Source organism: Pocillopora verrucosa, chromosome 8 (assembly GCF_036669915.1).
Source record: "Pocillopora verrucosa isolate sample1 chromosome 8, ASM3666991v2, whole genome shotgun sequence".
NCBI lineage: Eukaryota > Metazoa > Cnidaria > Anthozoa > Scleractinia > Pocilloporidae > Pocillopora > Pocillopora verrucosa.
In genome coordinates this window covers 19,021,718-19,040,870 of record NC_089319.1, presented here as the reverse complement: position 1 = coordinate 19,040,870, position 19,153 = coordinate 19,021,718, and the positions used below count along the sequence as shown (strand labels likewise).

Sequence of the window (19,153 nt, the reverse complement as noted above, 5' to 3'; positions counted from 1 at the left end):
TTTTCAAACTTGCTACGTTTAATCTAAAGCACCCAGCCTTTCGATCCATTGTCGAAAGTATATGGTAACTTTAAACCAAGCTAAGCGTGAGCAACCAATCAGAACAGAAGGAAATATCGCAATTAACCCGGCGCTAATGACTCCAAGTTACACTTATATTATATAGGAAGTAATATAGTTTGTCTCACGATATAGTCATTTTAAAACCTGTTATTGCTAACCCCTAAATGGATTATTATGAATTTAAAGGTCAGGCAATCACTCCATCATCCCTAACAAGCCTTTGGATCGGAAACACTACGTAAACGACGCCTTCACCATCTTCGAACGGGAAAACTTCGACAGCTTCCTACAGCATCTGAATCACACACAGCCTTCCCTTCGCTTCACCGTGCAGACAGAGACCAGGACAGGGGGGGTGGGGAGAGCGTCATCGCACAACGTTAGTTCCTTTTGGAAGTTGCCATGGTGGTCTACGAACAAACAAGAAACAAACAAGCTTAAAATGATCTAAACGTTAGTTCGCTGGAATCAAGAATGAATTTTTTTCCCTTTTATGTGCAATTCAGGATGACAGTCAATTATGTTTTATGTTCTCCTGGGTAAAAATCATAGTTTTGGAGTAAAATAAAAGGTTCAATGAGGTTTTATTTTTCGGATTGAAAAAGGAATGGGGATTTGTCGAGAAAAGACAACTTTGAGGAAAGCGGTTTTTACATATTTTAAAAGCAATCCAACTAAAAGTTATAGAAATGAAGCCTCTTAAGCAGTTTAATGATACTTCACTGACTATCCATTCCGATCCTGAACTTAAGTGAACAAATACGCTTTTATTATCAGCAATAACGTCATTTTAGGCCATTAACTCGGATGTTAGTTATTTCGTCTTCTCTAAGTTTAAATAAAGTTGCACTCCTTTCCTAATGAAGTATCTCGGTTAACTGTTGCAAACGAAAACCAACCTCTGGTTTCTTTGTTCTCCTAAATTAAGTCGCTGGAGAAACTTGCCTTCTAGCTCTGCCCCATATCTGCTACACCTCAATGAGCTACATATGAAGAGGAACTTTATTTAACACTAGTAAAGCTCTTTCCACATAAACTGAAACAACAAGCTCAATTTTCTGAAACGGGTGTTCATTTACAAAAAAATTTAACTTAATAAAAAGACCTCCCGCTCGAAGGTAACTCGCTTATTCATTAAGAGTCCGTTGGATCCTCACCACTCAATAGAGATGCAAGTTAAATTACTCTACCAGTGATAACAATAAGCCCTACTGGTTCAGCTGTAAATTTTTAACCGGTCTATAAAAGTTTACTCAGAAAACTCTGCGATGCCTGCTTTTTCGCGAGAGGAGTCGGGGAAGGGAATTCCGTTGAGAAAGATCATAAGGTTAACTATGGCGAGTGACAAATTATAATCTCTTTAAAAGCTGACTCCAATTTCCCAGAGGTTTAACCATATTGACAAATAAACTTTGCTTCTCCACTGGTCCTTGAAAAAGCACCAATTTTCCCGGAAGTCTGTTTACATTGTATTTACAAACAAGCTAAAATCTGTGGAAACAGATTTAAAAATCTGAGGGCTTGAAAAGAAAATTCAGCGTAACTCTTTTTGTCTTCAATTTGATTATTGAATGCTCTAAAAACATAAGGAGAAAGTTATCCTAAACGGCTTTTGAACAGAGAGATATAGAAACCTAGATTAAAATTTAACCCTGGCCCAGGGTTAAATTTTAATCTAACCGGGTTAGCGCTAATCGGTCTCCTCGAACAACTGGGTCTAGGCAATTAAGGTTAATAGGGTGTATGTCAATTCATACAAACTAAAACCTTTTAATCCTTGACAATGGTATTTACTTGCACTCTTATTTCCCCAACATTTCAAAAGAGCTGTGATATAATTTGAGTGCTTATTGAAGCATCGCAAATATAAAACTAGAGACATCACAATGGCCAACCAGGACGAAAGGAAATATCCTAACGAGCCAAAAAGAACTGTAAGTAAAACCAAACTGCCTGCGCAGCAAGAGTGACCAAGTCGCGATTGATTAAGTTTTGCATTCGACTGCTAAAGGGAATGGCGCGCGGGTGACAAACAAATCAAAGGGCGAAGTAAAGCACAATGGTGAAGTAATCGCAGATCACCCCTTCTTCGAAAAAATAATTAACGCTATCGCAGTCTATCGCATACCTACCCGCACTGAAAATGTCGTAAGGTGTTCAGTAATTGAGAACAATCGTTGAAACAACTAACTTCCGAAAGAATCGTCAAGTTTCATCCCAAAACCAAACAACTTATCTTAACTAAAACCTTTGCGTTGTTCAAAGCGCTTTTCTAGGAGGTCGTAATTCTGAAACTAAACACAAAACCCAAAAAGAAGCGAGATATTGCCTGGCAAATAGTTCACTGATCTCGTTCAAGTGAAATCTTCCATTACCTTATAGAGACAACAGAGTAGTTGCTCTAAGAGATCAGAAGATGGCCTGAATTATAATCGTGAATCGTTGTTTTTGTTCCAAGCTCCTAGTTGATCATCTTGAACGAATTGTCTTGCGAAGAGTTGCTTCAGTCTCATTTTTCATTGTCAGACTCAAATATATGTGTTGAACTTTATCTTTATTTGTGTAGCGTCTTCGATGTCTGAAAACGTTGTTCGCATCTGACTGTGACCACCCTACCTCTCAGTTGGGGGAATCACAGTTTGACCAAAGAACGACATAGATGTAGACTATTTATAAGCCTTTGTCACTATCGCGCACAAGTTCATCTTCTAGTTAAGGAATGTCCTTGTAGCGTCAACTCATGGCAACTCGTAGGTTTTTTTTTGCACTCGAGGAATGAAAGTTAGCAATTGTCAACATCGATAACATGAGATGTAAGGATTTTTGACAAAGCAAAGTCACACCAATGATGAATGTAAAATGCGATTTCGGTTCCGAGACATGTTTCTTAGTAAGTTTATGATTGAGTGCCTCATGTTTCTCATCCTCCAGCAGTAAATTATAGGGTTCAGGGATGAGTTGAGAAACAGAAATGTCACCGATACTACCAAAAATCTCTTTCTGGCGACACTTGGGAGTTTTAATCCTCATGCAGATTAAGAGGGGCAAATAACAAGCTAGTAACAAGATGTATACGTAGAAGAAACTGACAGCTGAATGAACTAGTTTTGTAAAACGAGCCATTTCAGAAGTTTGTTCCACTTGATTAATTTGTAAGGACTGAATCTGATACCTGTGCCGTTTGACAATTAAGTAAATCCTGGTGTAAACAATAGTTGTAAGAATAACCCCTACACACCCCATAATCAAAAAGGTTAACAGGCAAACGTCTTGCAGATTCAAAAAGGTTAATAAAGAATTGGATGCACTTAACATCCATGTTGCGATCACCACAACAACAACACGCTTATGAGTTACAAGTTCCTGGTATCTGAGATGCAGATGAACAGCTAAGAACCTGTCTACACTCACAGCGACAACACTCAAGAACGAAGCTTGAGAAAATGTGAGACCAATTCCCACGAAGGCCTTGTATGTGCTGCATTTTGGATCGTTCAGTTGTAACCACTTGACAAGGAATGACGTGTAAAATGGTTGAACAATGAAACCAACACCAATGTCGGAAACAGCAAGACTCAGTAGCAATGTTCTCAATGTTCTGGGTAGTGAGGACGTTTTTTCGCACCGCGTAGATTGTCAAAATGTTCAACATGATGGCGCTGTAGGTTAAGAAATTGTTGAAAATACAATTGGCGATGTACGTCGATCGTAAATCATTCATGTCTAAGATGAAGAGGCTATACCTAAACCCCTCACAAATAGATTCGTTCATGATGGTTTTTGGGCCGTAAACCACGTCCTTCTCGTTACATTTGTCAATCACCTCTTGCTTTCTGTACTATTTAGCGCGCTACTCCTCAAAGTCGCATTTAAACGACGTTCTATTTAAGCAAGAAATTAAGAAACATCGTGACATTTACTGTCGATGAACATGTATTTTCCTCGTTGCCGACGGATTGGAACTGTGAGACAGATGTTCGCAAAAAACATGAAGCCTTGTAATTTATGGTAAAAATAGATATTTGTTTGAGAGTTTCAACCAAACTAAATTCTAAGATCAAATCAAAACCATGGACCAAATACGGAACAAAAACTAAGCTGATCCACTTGAAACTTTAATCCAGGGACCATTTTTAAGGGTCATTTTGTTTTAAGCACATGCATTAACAGCAATAAGTACTAATGAAAAACTAGCCAAATATTATTTCCATTATCTGAAACAAAAACTCTCAAGACATTTAAACAGTTTTGTAAAGGTCGGTATCATCTACGAATTTTGTGGTTTACACGCCGAGGTGTAACAACAATGAAAAAGAAGGAGTTGGACATAAATGTGGCTGAATCCGTCGAACAGTTCGGTCAGAAATAAATTTTTCTACAATTCCTTACATAAATGATGACAAGTGTCGCTTTCTAAAAGCCCGGCAAATAAGATGTTGACGAAAAAAAAGATTCCCTGAAGCAAAGGGGAAAATCCACAACCTAAACCCCTTACAAATAGATTCATTCATGATGGTTTTTGGGCCGTAAACCATGTTCTTCTCGTTACATTTGTCTATCACCTCTTGCTTTCTGTACTATTTAGCGCGCTACTTCTCAAAATCGCATTTAAACAACGTTCTATTCAAGCAAGAAATTAAGAAACATCGTGACATTTACGGTCGACGAACATGTATTTTCCTCGTTGTCGACGGATTGGAACTGTGAGACAGGTGTTCGCAAAAAACTTGAAGCCTGGTAATTTCAGGTAAAAATAGATATTTGTTTGAAAGTTTCAACCAAACTAAATTCTAAGACCAAATCAAAACCATGAACCAAATACGGAACAAAAACTAAGCTGATCCACTTGAAACTTTAATCCAGGGACCATTTTTAAGGGTCATTTTGTTTTAAGTACATGCATTAACAGCAATAAGTACTAATGAAAAACTAGCCAAATATTATTTCCATTATCTGAAACAAAAACTCTCAAGACATTTAAACAGTTTTGTAAAGGTCGGTATCATCTACGAATTTTGTGGTTTACACGCCGAGGTGTAACAACGATGAAAAAGGAGTTGGACATATTTAAATGTGGCTGAAATCCTTCGAACAGTTCGATAAGAAATAACTTTTTCTTATGATCATCCTAATGATGTATTTCGGTTAATTGTTGCAAACGAAACCAACTTCTGGTTTCTTTGATCTTTGATGAGCTTTGTATGACGAGGAAATTTATTTAAGCACTAGTAAAGCTCTTTACACATAAACTGAAACAACAAGCTCAGTTTTCTGAAACGGGGGTTCATTTACAAAAAAAAATTAACTAAACAAAAAACCTCCCGCTTAAAGGTTAACTCGCCTATTTGTTAACTGTCTGTTGGATCCCTTCCTTATCACTCAATCAAAACGCAAGTCAAATTACTCCACCGGTGATAATAATTAGCCTCACTGGTTAAGATGTAAATTTTCACCGGTCTGTAAAAGCTTACTAAGAAAACTCTGAGATGCCTGCTTTTTCGCGAGAGGAAGGGCGGGAAGGAGAGAGAAAGGGAATTCCCATTACAAAGATCATAAATTTAACTACAACGAGCGACAAATTATAAGCTCTTTAAGAGCTGATACCAATTGCCCATAGGTGTAACCATATTGACAAATAAACCTTAATTAGCTTGCTTCTCCACTGTCCTTTGAAAAAGTATTAATTCTCCCTTGAGTCTGTTTACATTGTATTTACAAACAATCTAAAATCTTCGGAAACAGGACCACTTAAAATAGCCCTTTTGTACAACTTCTTGCGTAAAACAGATCAGGAGATTAAGGTTAATGGCTTGTATGTCAATTTATACAAACTAAAACCTTTTAATCCTTAACTATGGTGTTTACTTGCGCTTTTTTTCCCCACAATTTCAAAAGAGCCATGTTTTATTTAGAGCGCTTCATGAAGTGTCGTAAACGAAAGAAAATATACTAACAAGCCAAAAGGAATTGTAAGTAATACCAAACTGCCTGCGCGGCAAGAGTGAGCAAGTCGCGATTGATTAAATTTTGCATCCGATTGCAAAAGGGTATGGCGGGTGGCAGACCAAACACAGGGCAAAGTTAAGCACAATGGTAAATCAATCGAATATTATCCCTCCTTTTAAAAAATAAATAACATAGCATACACTAATGCGGCTTCTACCTACCCGCGCTGAAAATGTCGTAAGGTGTTCAGTAATTGAGAACAATCGTTGAAACAACTAACTTCCGAAAGAATCGCTAAGTTTCATCCAAAAACGAAACAACTTATCTCAACCACTACCTTTGTGTTGTTCAAAGCTCTTTCCTAGGAAGGTCGTAATTCTTAAACTAAAAATAAAACCCAAAAAGAAGCGAGATATTGCCTGGCAAATAGTTCACTGATCTCGTTCAAGTGAAATCTTCCATTACCTTATAGAGATAACAGAGTAGTTGCTCTAAGAGATCAGAAGATGGCCTGAATTATAATCGTGAATCGTTGTTTTTGTTCCAAGCTTCTAGTTGATCATCTTGAACGAATTGTTTTGCGAAGAGTTGGTTCAGTCTCATTTTTCATTGTCTGACTCAAATATATGCGTTCAACTTTATCTTAAATTGCGTCTTCGATGTCTTAAAAAGTTGTTCGCATCTGACTGTGTGACTACCTCAGCTACCTCTCAGTTGGGGGAACACGGTTTGACTGTAGAGCGACGTAGATGTAGACTATTTATGAGCCTTTGTCACTATAACGTACAAAGTCATCTTCTGGGTTGGGAATGTCTTGGTAGTGTCAACTCATGGCAACTCGTAGGTTTTTTTTTGCACTCGAGGAATAAAAGTTAGCAACAATTAAAATCGATGACATGGAATTTAAGGATTCTTGACGAAGCAAAATCACACCAATTATGAATGTGAAATGCGATTTTGGTTCCGAGACATGTTCCGCAGTGCGTTTAAGATCGAGTGCCTCATGTTTCTCATCCTCCAGCAGTAAATTAAAGGGTTCAGGGATGAGTTGAGAAACAGTAACGTCAACGATACTACCCAAAATCTCTTTATGGCGACACTTGGATGTTCAATCCTTACGCAGATTAAGAAGGGCAAATAACAAGCTAGTAACAAGATGTATACGTAGAAGAAACTGACAGCCGAATGAACTAGTTTTTTACAACGAGCCATTTTAACAGTTTGTTCCACTTGATGCATTTGTAAGGATTGTATCTGATTCTTGTGCCGCTGTGCAATGAAATAAATCCTGGTGTAAACAATAGTTGTAAGAATAAGGCACGTAACCCCCATAATCCAAAAGATTAACCAGTAAACTTCTTGTAGATTCCAAAAGGCTAATAAAGAATTAGATACACTTAACACCCATGTTGCGATCACTACAACAACAACACGCTTATGTGTTACAAGTTCCTGATATCTGAGATGCAAGTGAACAGCTAAGAACCTTTCTACACTCACAGCGACAATATTCAGGAACGAAGCTTGCGAAAATATAAGACCAATTCCCACGAAGGCCTTGTATGTGCTGCATTTTGGATCGTTCAGTTGTAACCACTTGACAAGGAATGACGTGTAAAATGGTTGAACAATGAAACCAACACCAATGTCGGAAACAGCAAGACTCAGCAGCAATGTTCTCAACGTCTTGGGTAGTGACGTCGTTTTTCGCACCGCGTAGATTGTCAAACTGTTCAACATGATGGCGGTATAGGTTAATAAATTGTTGAAAACACAATTGACGATGTACGTCGATCGTAAATCTTTCATTTCCAAGATGGATGGGCTATATTTAAACCCCTCACAAATAGTTTCGTTCATGATGGTTTTTGCGCCGTGAACCATCTTCTTTCTTCTCGTGGCATCGGCCTATTACCTCTTGCTTTCTGTACTACTTTCTTCCCAAGATCACATTTAAACGACGTTCCATTTAAGTACGAAATTAAAAACTATCGTGACATTTCCTGTCGATGAACATGTTTGTTCCTCGTTGCCGACGGATTGGAACTGTGAGACGGGTGTTCGCGAAAAACATGAAGCCTGGTAATTTCTGGTAAAAATAGATATTTGTTTGAAAGTTTCAACCAGACTAAATTCCAAGGCCAAACTCGAAACCATGGACCAAATATGGAACAAAAATTAAGCTAATCTTCTTGAAATTTTAATCCACTGTGAGGGACCATTTTAAGGGTTATTTTGTTTTAAGTAAATGCATTAAAAGCAATAAGTACGGATGAAAAACTATCCAAATATAATTTTCTTTAACTGAAATAAAAACGGTCAAGACATCTACGCAGTTTAGTAAAGGTCGGTATCATCTGCTAATTTTCTGGTTAACACTCCAAGGTGTAATAATAACGAAAAAGAAGGAATTTGACATATTTAAATGTGGCTGAAATCAGTCGAACAGCTCGGTCAGAAATAACTTTTTCTACAACTCCTTAGATAAATAACGACAAGTGTATAGCTTCCTAAAAGCCAGGCAAGTAAGATGTTGACGAAAAAACATTCTCTGAAGCAAACTGGAAAATCCAAAACTATTATCTTAAATTAAGGAAAAAATTTTAACCCTTGACTCATATGTGAGGTTAAGTTTTCCTTTTCTTTTCAAACTTGCGACATTTGATGTAAAGCGCCCAGCTCTTTTCGATTCATTGGCGAAAGCACATTGTAACTTTGAACCAAACCGAGCGTGAGCAGCCACGTATCAAGAAAAGCGGATCAGCTGAAAGTTGAGCAGGCTTTGTTTAACGATTAACAATGACCGTATATGGCTACTTTGGAACAATGGCGGAAACAGCGCGGTATTTTTCAAAATTTCCGATTATCATACGAGCGGCAACCAACAAAGAAGGAAATATCATAATAAACCGCTAATAACTCCAAGTTACACATATATTATTTAGGAAGTAATATAGTTTGTCTCACGATATAGTCATTTTATAACCTCTACATGGAGTGTTTTGAATTTCAAGAGGAGGTAATCACTTTATCGTTCCCAACAAGCTTTGGGATCGGAAACACTACCTAGACGACACCTTCACCATCTTCGATCGCGAGAACTTCGATAGCTTCCTGCAGCATCTGAACCACACACAGCCTACCTTCACTTCACCGTGGAGAATGAGACCAAGAAAGGGGGAATGGGGAGAGCGTCATTGCATGACGTTAGCTCCTTTTTGAAGTTGCCATGGTGGTCTACGAACTAACAAGAAACAAACAAGCTTAAAGGATCTAAACGTTAGTTCACTGGACTCATGAATAAATTTTTCCCTTTTATGCACAATTCAGGATGACGACCAATTATGTTTTCTGTTCTCCTGGGTTAACATCTCAGTTTTGGAGTAGAATAAAAGGTTTAATAAGGTTTTATTCTTCGGATTGAAAAAGGGAATGAGGATTTGCCGAAAAAGAACAATTTTGAAAAAAAATTTTTTACAAATTTTAAAAGCAATCCAATTATAATTTATAGAAAAGAAGCCTCTTGAGCAGTTTGATGATACTTTACTGACTATCCATTCCGATCTGTCAACTTAAGTAAAGAAATATGCTTTTATTATCAGAAATAACGTCATTTTAGGCCATTAACTCGGATGTTAATTATTCCGTCTTCTTTACGTTTAAATAAAAGCGCACTTCCTTCTTAAAGAATTATCTTGGTTAATTGTTGCAAACGAAAACCAACTTCTGGTACGTTTATTTTATTTAAATCGTTGGAGAAACTTGTCTTCTAGCTTCTAACTGTGCCCCACATCTGCTACACCTTAATGAGCTGTATATGACGAGGAAATTTTTTGACCATTAGTACAGCTCTTTACACATAAACTGGAATAAAAATCTCAGTTTTCTGAAACGGGTGTTCATTTAAAAAGAAATTTACCTCAGCAAAAAAATTCTTCCGCTTGAAGGTTACTCGCTTATTCATTAAGAGTCCGTTGGATCGTTATCACTCAATCAAAACGCAAGTTAAATTACTCTACCGGTGATAAAAATTAGCCCCACTGGTTGAGCTGTAAATTTTCACTGGTCTCGTAATGCAAGCCTAACACATGTTCTATTTACATCCTGTCAAATCCAAAACTCGACCTCATAACTTTATTGAAAAATGTCATTGCGTTCTTATAACATTTTGCCTTCTATCCTCCTTAAATATCATGCAGTCATTGCATATCTCATAGCAAGTTTAACACTTATCAAAATAGATTGCATAGAAAGGAAAGGATTAGGACCAACGTGATGTGCGATTTCTCCGCAACAGCAAGTTCCGTATAACGTCCATGATAGCACGTCGAATGTGTCGCATCTTCCAGCAGTAAATTACAGGATTCAGGGATGAATTAAGATACAACAGAGTCAAAGAGAAAAGAAAAAGTTTCTTTAAATTGGTGCTCGCGTTGTTTACGCGAATGGCTGCGAGGCAGATAAACAGTGGCAAATAACAAACTAAAAACACAAGATACACATAAAATGTGACGGTGGCAGAATTGATGAGGCGAGTAAAATTTGCCACTGAGCTTCTATGTTGTGCTTGGTGTATATGCAGAGACTGAATCTCATTTTTGTGTCGTCGTGCGACCAAATAAACCCTGATGTAAACAAACGTTGCGATAATCAGACAAAAAACTCCACCTGTCATACGAAATAGCCTTCGATCTTGGTGTAGGTTCCAAAATGTAAGTATAAAACAAACAGCGCTAAACAGCCAAATGGATACAACCACAGCAACAACACGCCTGTGAGTCACAAGTTCCTTATATCTGAGATGAAGATGAACAGCTAAGAACCTGTCCACACTTATAGCCAGAACACCTAGGAACGAAGTAACCGAGAAAAAAGTACCGCACATTTGATAAACCATTGCGATGATACAGTTAGAATCATTCTGTTGCAACCAGTTGATAAGAAGGGAAATGTAAATTGGTTGAACAACCAAACCAACACCAACATCAGAAGCAGAAAGACTCAGAAGGAACGTTTTTAAAGTCTGTGGTAACGACGAACATCTTCGTATCGCGAAAATCGCTAACATGTTCGACACAATGGTGTTTTGAGCGAGTAAAATGTTGAAGACACAATTGCAGATATACGTGAAACGCAAATCTTGAAAGTCCGAGAACGAGGGATAATGCTGAAGCAACTCGTCACAATACACTTCGTCCATGATTATCGACGCGATTCGTGAGCAAAATAGTTTCTTCCTTCGGTTCCACCGGCTCGCTGTAGCACCGCTATGGTCACTCTCGAAGAAAGTTGAGAGTTATCTTGAAGATATTCTCTTCTAGGATGTCGCAGCTGAAGTGCAACGTCAAATTCAGACGAGTTCTTTCAATTGCTGATGTCGCTGGACAAAAGGAAGACGCAAGTAGTAGTTGATTAGCGGACAAAGGTGTCATATGGAATTACAGAAGAAAAAAGTTAAATAATAGTTTAGCCAATTAATTATGAAATATGGCTGGAAATGATGCATATTACTCGTATTACGCTACAAGGTGCTACAGAGTCGAAATAAAGAAATACATGTCGGCGATTTAGAATTCCCGTGCATTCAAATCCAGATGTTTCCTCTGTCTGGTGTTTGCTCGACATCGTCAAGTATCGTGGGAATAAGTTCAAATTTTGGGTCTGTAAACTTTCAATTAAATCCTTAATGAATTGGATCAGTAATGAAAGTGCGATTGACACAGGATTGTATTTGCCAAACTAACAAAACATTTCCATATTTTCGATTTGCTAACAGTTAAATATCTATTTTATTTCAATCTTATTATGTTACAGAACACATTTTAACTGCGGTAATCTGAAAAAAGCGAAAAATAGTTAAGACTTCCTGGCTTTGAGCTCTCACATCAATAATACAGTACATCAAGAGAGAAGGTCATAATTACCATAAATTCTTGTTCATACATAATTATTTAATAACATCTCGAACAAACAGCCATGCTCAAGCTCGTGTCATCATATTAAAATGCCACTGGCATAATTAAAAATGATGACACGAGCGATGAGTCACAGGAGCGGTACCTAATTTCCAAAGCTTAGTTTTTCTTCTGTGTATTTTATAAGAAATTTCCTTCAGAAGAAAAGATAGTTGATTGGAAATGCTTTTCGAGAGATCTTGCGAATGATTTGTTCTTCTAGTTTATTTTGACAGCTCTTGACAGGTGTATTCTGACCATTATGTCATTTACACAGCACAACGATCCAATCGCGTGCACTGCAGGCCTACCCTAATCACCACTACATGCGTCCCGCATTTGCGAGTTGCCAAGACAACGAAAAGTCAAGAAATATTCACAGTAAAACAATTACAACTCGTTCACTCATTCGATAACAAAGAATAAAAAGAATAACCGATAAGGCTGCTTATTGTCTAATGTAAATTATAACATAGCTAGTAAATTTGTCTAACGTATAAACCAATTGTTAAGTGATCAAAGTGCTCTGTGAGCAAACTCGTGAATTGACACATGATTTTTTAGATTATGTTTAATGTTATCTGGTTTAGGGAATTTTGTGGTTGATTGTCATATCTAGAGTACGAGCAGTAGTTCAGTGTTCGCTAATGTAGCAAAGAAACAAAGTAACGTTGGGATAAGAAGGCATTACAATTGAAATGATCATGCTATCATTTGACAAGGTGGATGATGTCATGTGTTTTAAACGTCTATCATTTTTGTTTCTGGTTCAAAAGAAAAGGTTGGAAGTAAATGTGGGTGAAAAGTGAAATTTACTGTCTTTCGTTGTAAATATTAGAAAATCAAGGCAATACTCTCTTAATGAAAACATTAACGATTCCCTCTTTATCAAATGAGACAAACGGGAACGAGTTTTGAGTGATATAACTAAGCCAAGCCTGCCACCGTCATTTTGGATCTCCGCCTGGGTAGATTTAAGTCACGTGCTAGGCAACGTATAATCAATAACAAGATAGAATTTAATTTCAGGCCTATTTATCAGTTTCGTGTTAACTTGTTATTTCGTCAGTCGCCGGCATCTTTTGTTGCTTCACACAGGAAAAACACACGCGACGAAACGTAATGATCAATTTTGTCCTCAATCTCACGCTATAACAGAAAAAGCTTTTGAACATCTGTAAACTCCGAGCGCTTCGCAGTAAGTGATATTTTCAATGAATCTTCGGATTGTTTTCAAGTTCAAGGATTGTAAATTACAATTTTATGAAAAACGGAGGTTGTTCTGTTATTTCAGTGTGAATCCTTGCATGCCTGCCAGTCGCTGGCGCCGCTTGTTGAAACTAAAACGGAAAAAAAAAAACTCTTTTAAGATTATCGTTGGCTTCTTTTTCACCCCACCACTATTCTTAGCAACAAAGGTCGCCATTTCGTCTGTTTATTACTCGCCAAAAACTATAAAATGCACTCAAAAGCCTAAAATCTATATAAAGTTTACAGGAATCGACCAATCGAGCGAGCGAGCGAGCGAGCGAATGCCATTCCCCACATCGTATCTATAACTCGCTCTTGCGCATGCGCGCAATTCACGAGTTAAAAATGAAAAAGTTATTGACATCAAACTGGTATTTCCTTCAAGATATCAGGAGTAAAACTAGATCATACTACTTCCGTTATACTTTAACAGTCAGAGAAAGATTGCATTATATACGATTAAGTTGTGTCATATCAAAACTAGGTAATCACAACGACCGAACAGAATGATGAAAACTTTCAGAAACAAGAAAACCGCAAGAAGCGCGAGAAAGCGAGAATTAGTGAATAAAATTTCTTAGCTTTGCATATGATTGGTTTCACACACAGTTTATTAACAGGCACATCAAAACTTCACTTCAATCACTGAAACTTTGGTTGAAATTCCAGATTCCACTTAAAAGCAGTCCGTACAGCGCAGATTTCAAGTGGCCCTTGATAATCAAATTTTTTTCTATTATTAAAACTTTAGAAACTGATTAACTGGTTCTAAGATAAGTGTAATACGCGGTTTCTGTACCAAAACATCTTCTGCAGTATGTCCTTGACAGCACATCTAACGTGTCTCATCTTTAAGCAGTAAACTATTGGGTTCAGAGATGAATTCAGAAATACGACAGTATATGAGTAAAAATAAAATCTCTTCATAGCGTTACTCGTGGTTGTGGTCATCTCGGCGATGGCTAAATGAACAATAATAGGCAAATAGCAAGCTAGAAATACGAGATACACGTAGAATATACCGACCACAGATTTAACAACGGAAGCAACATTTTCCATTTCGCTTCTGTTTTCTTGTTTTAGCTGTCCTTTTAGAGCCTGCATTTTCTTCTTATGGAGTCGAACAGTTAGATAAATTCTGATATAAACCAATGCCGTGATAAGAACAGACAAAATAACAATTACTATGTAACATAACGAATGAACTAAGGATGAGACCCAAAGATGCATCGAAGAGCCAGATGCGCTAAGCAGCCATATTGAGATCACTACAACGACAACGCGCTTGTGAGTCACAAGTTCCTGGTATCTGAGATGAAGATGAATAGCCAAGAATCTATCCACACTTACAGCCACGATACCTAAGAATGAAGCTACAGAAAACAAGCCACAAATTATTCCAAACACGTTAAACGTGTTACAGCTGGGAATGTTTCTTTGCAAGCACTTGATCAGCAGTGACGAGTAAAATGGCTGAACAAGCAAGCCAACACCAACATCAGAAACAGCCAGGCTCAACAGCAGTGTCTTCAAATTCTTTGGCAACGAGGACGTTTTTTGCATCGCGTACATCGTCACAGTATTCAGCAAAATCGCGCTAAGGGACAAGAAAATATTCAAGGTACAATTTAAGATGTAAGTGAAACGAAGAACTTTGGCTTCTGTGGTCTCAACGAAAGAATACATCCAAACTTCGCAATTTGAGTCATTCATGATGTGATCTTGTGGAGTCAGCATTGACTGAGCAAGGATAATCCTTGTCGTTGTGGACAGGCAGGTGAAAAACAGAAATGCACTTGTCCAAACATTAAATATGATACATATCACAAATTTTCGTATTTGCATTAAAATGAAAGATTCTTGACGTGAGTTGGTGATGAAAAGTTTGTGTTGTGCCAATACAATTCAGTTTCGATTTATCAGATTTCTCTTACTCCAAGTCTTCCTTAAAAAATAACTGATATAACCATATAACGATACATATAACTGATATAACCATATCCAGCACCACATTTAAATGTGTCTTTAAAGCCTCACTGTTGAGCCCAAATTTAAAATATCAAAAGTAGCCTATGATACTATCAGTTTAACATCTGTGTCAACTTCGGAAAAAACCAAAACATAGAAATATTCTTTTAATTAGCTCTCATCTAAAAGTTTCGCATCGCATTATTGAATTACAGACACAAATATTTGGCAACTTAACCAGAAACTCCTGCATTTCGATTATCTGTAAAGGAAATTCACCAATTTCACTGATTTAAACAGTAAACTACTCTCTCTTAAAATGAAAAAAAATTTTCTCCGAGTTTCATGATGCGCCGATCACACCTATAAGGATATTTCTGCTAGGGAAACTTTTATTTTTAATCGCCACAATCCTGAAATGATTGTGAGATGTTCATTGTCTTCTGCTGTCTTCCGTAGTGTCACGGCAAGAACTGAAAACAATGCTTTGGTGGCTATAAGCCAGAAATCACAAAAGGGCAGAACTCAATTGTGTATCAAGTGCGAATGTCGAACTACTAAGGTACTCGTAAATAAACAATAAATAGCACTGAGAAACACCGGATCAAACTTGGATCAAGATCAGAATTCTATTGTTACACTCACTCACTCACTCATCTCAACATCTTCGTCTCCTGTAGGAGGCAGTAGCCACAAAAAAACCCCGCTAAGTGTCACTAACAGAATTATCGACTGCCGAGTAAACTCAAAGAATTCACCTGGGGTGCATGAACAATTTAAAGTATTTGTTTTCAACAGATAAACAAGAAAATAGTTTAATTGAACATTGGCCTTTATCTGTCTTATTAACAATTTGAATGAAAGGTTGTCATAAATGTTATTGAAGAGGATTTAAGATTGCGTCCATTAGTGAAGATCACGAGCAACAGTTGTCTTGAACTGAAACATGCTTTTCAAAGAGCCACTTTTGCTACAAAGCCGTCAAAATTGTTAAAAATTTTCAGGATATAAAAAGGGGAAGCTACTTATCAGATATTAAAAGTTACGAGGATAGTTCCAAGAAATTGTGGAAGAACAATGATAAAACCGACGCGATTTAGATTGTTTAACTTTCGGACATCAGTAACACAACTGCTGTCTGTCTGTCTGTATCCAACTTGTAAGTAAAATGTTCCACCGTCATATCTACTCACGCGATTATGGACACTTACAGTGGAAAATTAATTTAGTTAACTCTTAAATTCTTGTCTTAAGAATTCACTGTTCAAATTTCCTAAGTTTTAAAAGCAAAACTACAATGAGTGTGACGAACATTGTTCTGTGTCTGGTCTAGTTTACTTTTTTTATTGCCCTATAATGTCGACAAAAACATAGCTCATCTTTCAAGAAAAGTGTGTAGAAAACCTACAGAGTAAGTGCAGAAGGCTAACATGAAATGGAACTACGAGATCTTGTAGCAACAATTTACTGAAGACGTCAGTTTAACAGTTCGGAACTTCAAAAGGTATCTGTTTGAGCACACGGGACAGTGATCAGCACTGTTTTAGCGGATACATGGTGTAACACACATAAGGTAGTTTAACATTTTCTAATTAGGGATTTAAACAGATGGCAAGAGTTAATTGTTGGGTAAATACGGCATTTTAAAACGATTGTCTACCATGGTTACAATTTTCATCAAAGTAAATATTATTCGGTTGAATTTTACTGAGAAGAAAATTCATCTCACGCTGTTTACTTTTGAACTGTCCCAGTCATTTTATCCGCAGGAAAAAACTATGAACGCGCCACTGATGCGCGGCTTGATGTTGTAATGTTCCGCAGTATGTCTATGATAGCGTTTCGAACGTGTCTCATCTTCCAGCAGTAAATAACAGGGTTCAGAGATGAATTAAGAAATACAAAAATCGATGAGAAGAGATTAAGTCTCTTAAGAGCGATAGTCGGTCCACAAATAGCAATACCAACTACATAAGCAACAAACGGCAAATAGCAAATCAAAAATACAAGGTACACGTAATAGACACCAACCACAGTCCTGATAAGGCTTGTCAAATATGTCATTTCACCAACCCGTTGAATTTGTTCTTCATGCGGTTCCTGTACTTGCAAGGACTGTATCTGATTCTTGTGGCGTCTTAGAGTGAAATAAATCCTAGAGTACGCAATTTTTGTCAGTAGAATACAACCAATTCCGACAAAGCTTACAGAAATAAAACGGATAGTATTAGGGACCCACAAGATCGAAAAAGCAATGAAGAAACTAAGCAGCCACGTCGACATGACCACGGCAATAACACGCCTGTGAGTCACAAGTTCCTGGTATCTGAGATGAATATGAATAGCTAAGAACCTGTCTACGCTTAAGGCTATGACACCAAAAAACGAGGCACCGGAAAAAACGTGCGATATGACATCGAATGCCCTGTAAGTAGGACAATCTGGGATGCTATGCTGTAAAACTCTGACCAAAATTGAAGTGAAAAACGGCTGGACAACCAAACCTACACCAACATCAGACACAGCAAGACTCAGAAGAAATGTCTTTAAAGTATTGGATAACAAGGAAGTTTTTCTAATCGCGTAGATGGTTATAATGTTCAACACAATGGTGGTACAAGAGAGGATACTGCTTAACACACAACATATAATGCTGGTCGAACGAAGATCGTCAACATCGGACATTTGCAGCAAAAGTTGACAAGGTGACATGATAGACAGTGGGACTCAATGCCTCTTTTTCAAAATGCGATGAAGTCAAACAGATTCTTTCAGGATGCAGAGGTGTAAAAACGATCCCCAACGAATTTCTCGTTAATAAACGGCAAAAAGTCGACAATCGTTTTATCTATACGCAATACTTATGCTTAATTATGCATTGGTCTTCAGAATTTTAATTAAAAAAGGAAACACAGTATGCCAGTGGCGAAAATATTTGTTCATTAGCGAGGGCATGTGTTTCTTAGATAACTAGTTTTGCTTCTCGAAATGTGGAAATTTTCGACAGACACGGCAAACACAAAATTGAATTATTCAACCTTCCTGCTCAGGGTGAATTCAGGAGTTTGGTACGCACTGAAGTGGCAAATAAAAACCTTTTAAGAAATTCATTAAATCATACAAACAGTCACTCCTGTCCGTAACTTTCATTATAACCAAGAGTCCATTAATGGGCTCCTGTCATATCTCCGTCAGCAGGCTCCAAAACAAATGGAAATACAATATATATTGCGCAGTTAGAGCACTTCTAGCAACGGAAATTGAGAACAAGAAAGGCAGAGACACTGTAAGAGCTGCTCTCAATCATAGCGGGGATAAGGGAATAAATGAAGAAAAAGTTGAAAATATTATGTAAGAATATTCCTGTTTGATCCATTGGTCTCAAAGCAATAACACAAAGTAGGTTTTCCAGCCTCGTGCGTCATAAGGATATTTTAACAGGGATCCCACCTCTCAAATGAGGTTCTGAGTGGAGCCCTGGGCTTAGAAGCCGAACTTGATGAAAAAAATCCAGAAGTTGATTTAAAGAGAAAATGAAGAAGATATAATTATTAAAAAATATATATATGCTATGGGAAATGTTACACCTGAAAATCTTAATGTCAGTAGAAATAACCTGTCACTGCAGTTAATCATAAAAAAAACTTATTGTTTAAATAAAAGCCATTAAGAAATATCCATCACCAAATTATCTTGAATAATTACACTGTTCAAAAAGGAACTTTTTCGCTTCAAAAAAATTTATCTGAAATGTGTAAGTTTCCTTTCCCTTAAGCAAAGTTTTCCTACTTTTATTCTAAAGGTTTATTATATGGACCAGAATTGTTTTTCTTTTCCTCTCCCTTTCTGACGACTTTGTTTCACCAACAAAGACGAAACACTAGCCCTGTAGGTCTTTACTACTAGAGCCTTAAACTAATATTAAAAAATTATTGGATGAAGTTTTCATGATATCCAGAATAATCAAAGTC

The 19,153-nt window shown here is 37.3% G+C and overlaps 4 protein-coding genes and 1 pseudogene across 4 annotated transcripts; all 5 read right to left on the bottom strand.

Annotated features, from left to right (window-relative positions):
- Positions 1–2,900: 2,900 nt before the first annotated feature.
- On the bottom strand, positions 2,901–3,835 carry LOC136282910 (adenosine receptor A2b-like; annotated as a pseudogene).
- A 3,110-nt stretch (positions 3,836–6,945) lies between these two features.
- Positions 6,946–7,869, bottom strand: LOC131782996 (adenosine receptor A2b-like). The gene has a single exon (XM_059099739.2). It carries the CDS (start codon positions 7,867–7,869, stop codon positions 6,946–6,948), a length of 924 nt encoding a protein of 307 aa, XP_058955722.2.
- Positions 7,870–9,784: 1,915 nt separating this feature from the next.
- On the bottom strand, positions 9,785–11,495 carry LOC131782902 (adenosine receptor A2b-like). The gene has a single exon (XM_059099643.2). The coding sequence runs from the start codon at positions 11,207–11,209 to the stop codon at positions 10,271–10,273; it is 939 nt and encodes a 312-aa protein (XP_058955626.2). The 5' UTR covers positions 11,210–11,495; the 3' UTR covers positions 9,785–10,270.
- A 1,538-nt stretch (positions 11,496–13,033) lies between these two features.
- On the bottom strand, positions 13,034–14,976 carry LOC131782893 (melanocortin receptor 5-like). Its single transcript, XM_059099636.2, has one exon. It carries the CDS (start codon positions 14,949–14,951, stop codon positions 13,983–13,985), a length of 969 nt encoding a protein of 322 aa, XP_058955619.2. The 5' UTR covers positions 14,952–14,976; the 3' UTR covers positions 13,034–13,982.
- Positions 14,977–16,958: 1,982 nt separating this feature from the next.
- On the bottom strand, positions 16,959–18,035 carry LOC131783004 (adenosine receptor A2b-like). The gene has a single exon (XM_059099749.2). The coding sequence runs from the start codon at positions 17,892–17,894 to the stop codon at positions 16,959–16,961; it is 936 nt and encodes a 311-aa protein (XP_058955732.2). The 5' UTR covers positions 17,895–18,035.
- Between the last annotated feature and the right edge of the window lie 1,118 nt (positions 18,036–19,153).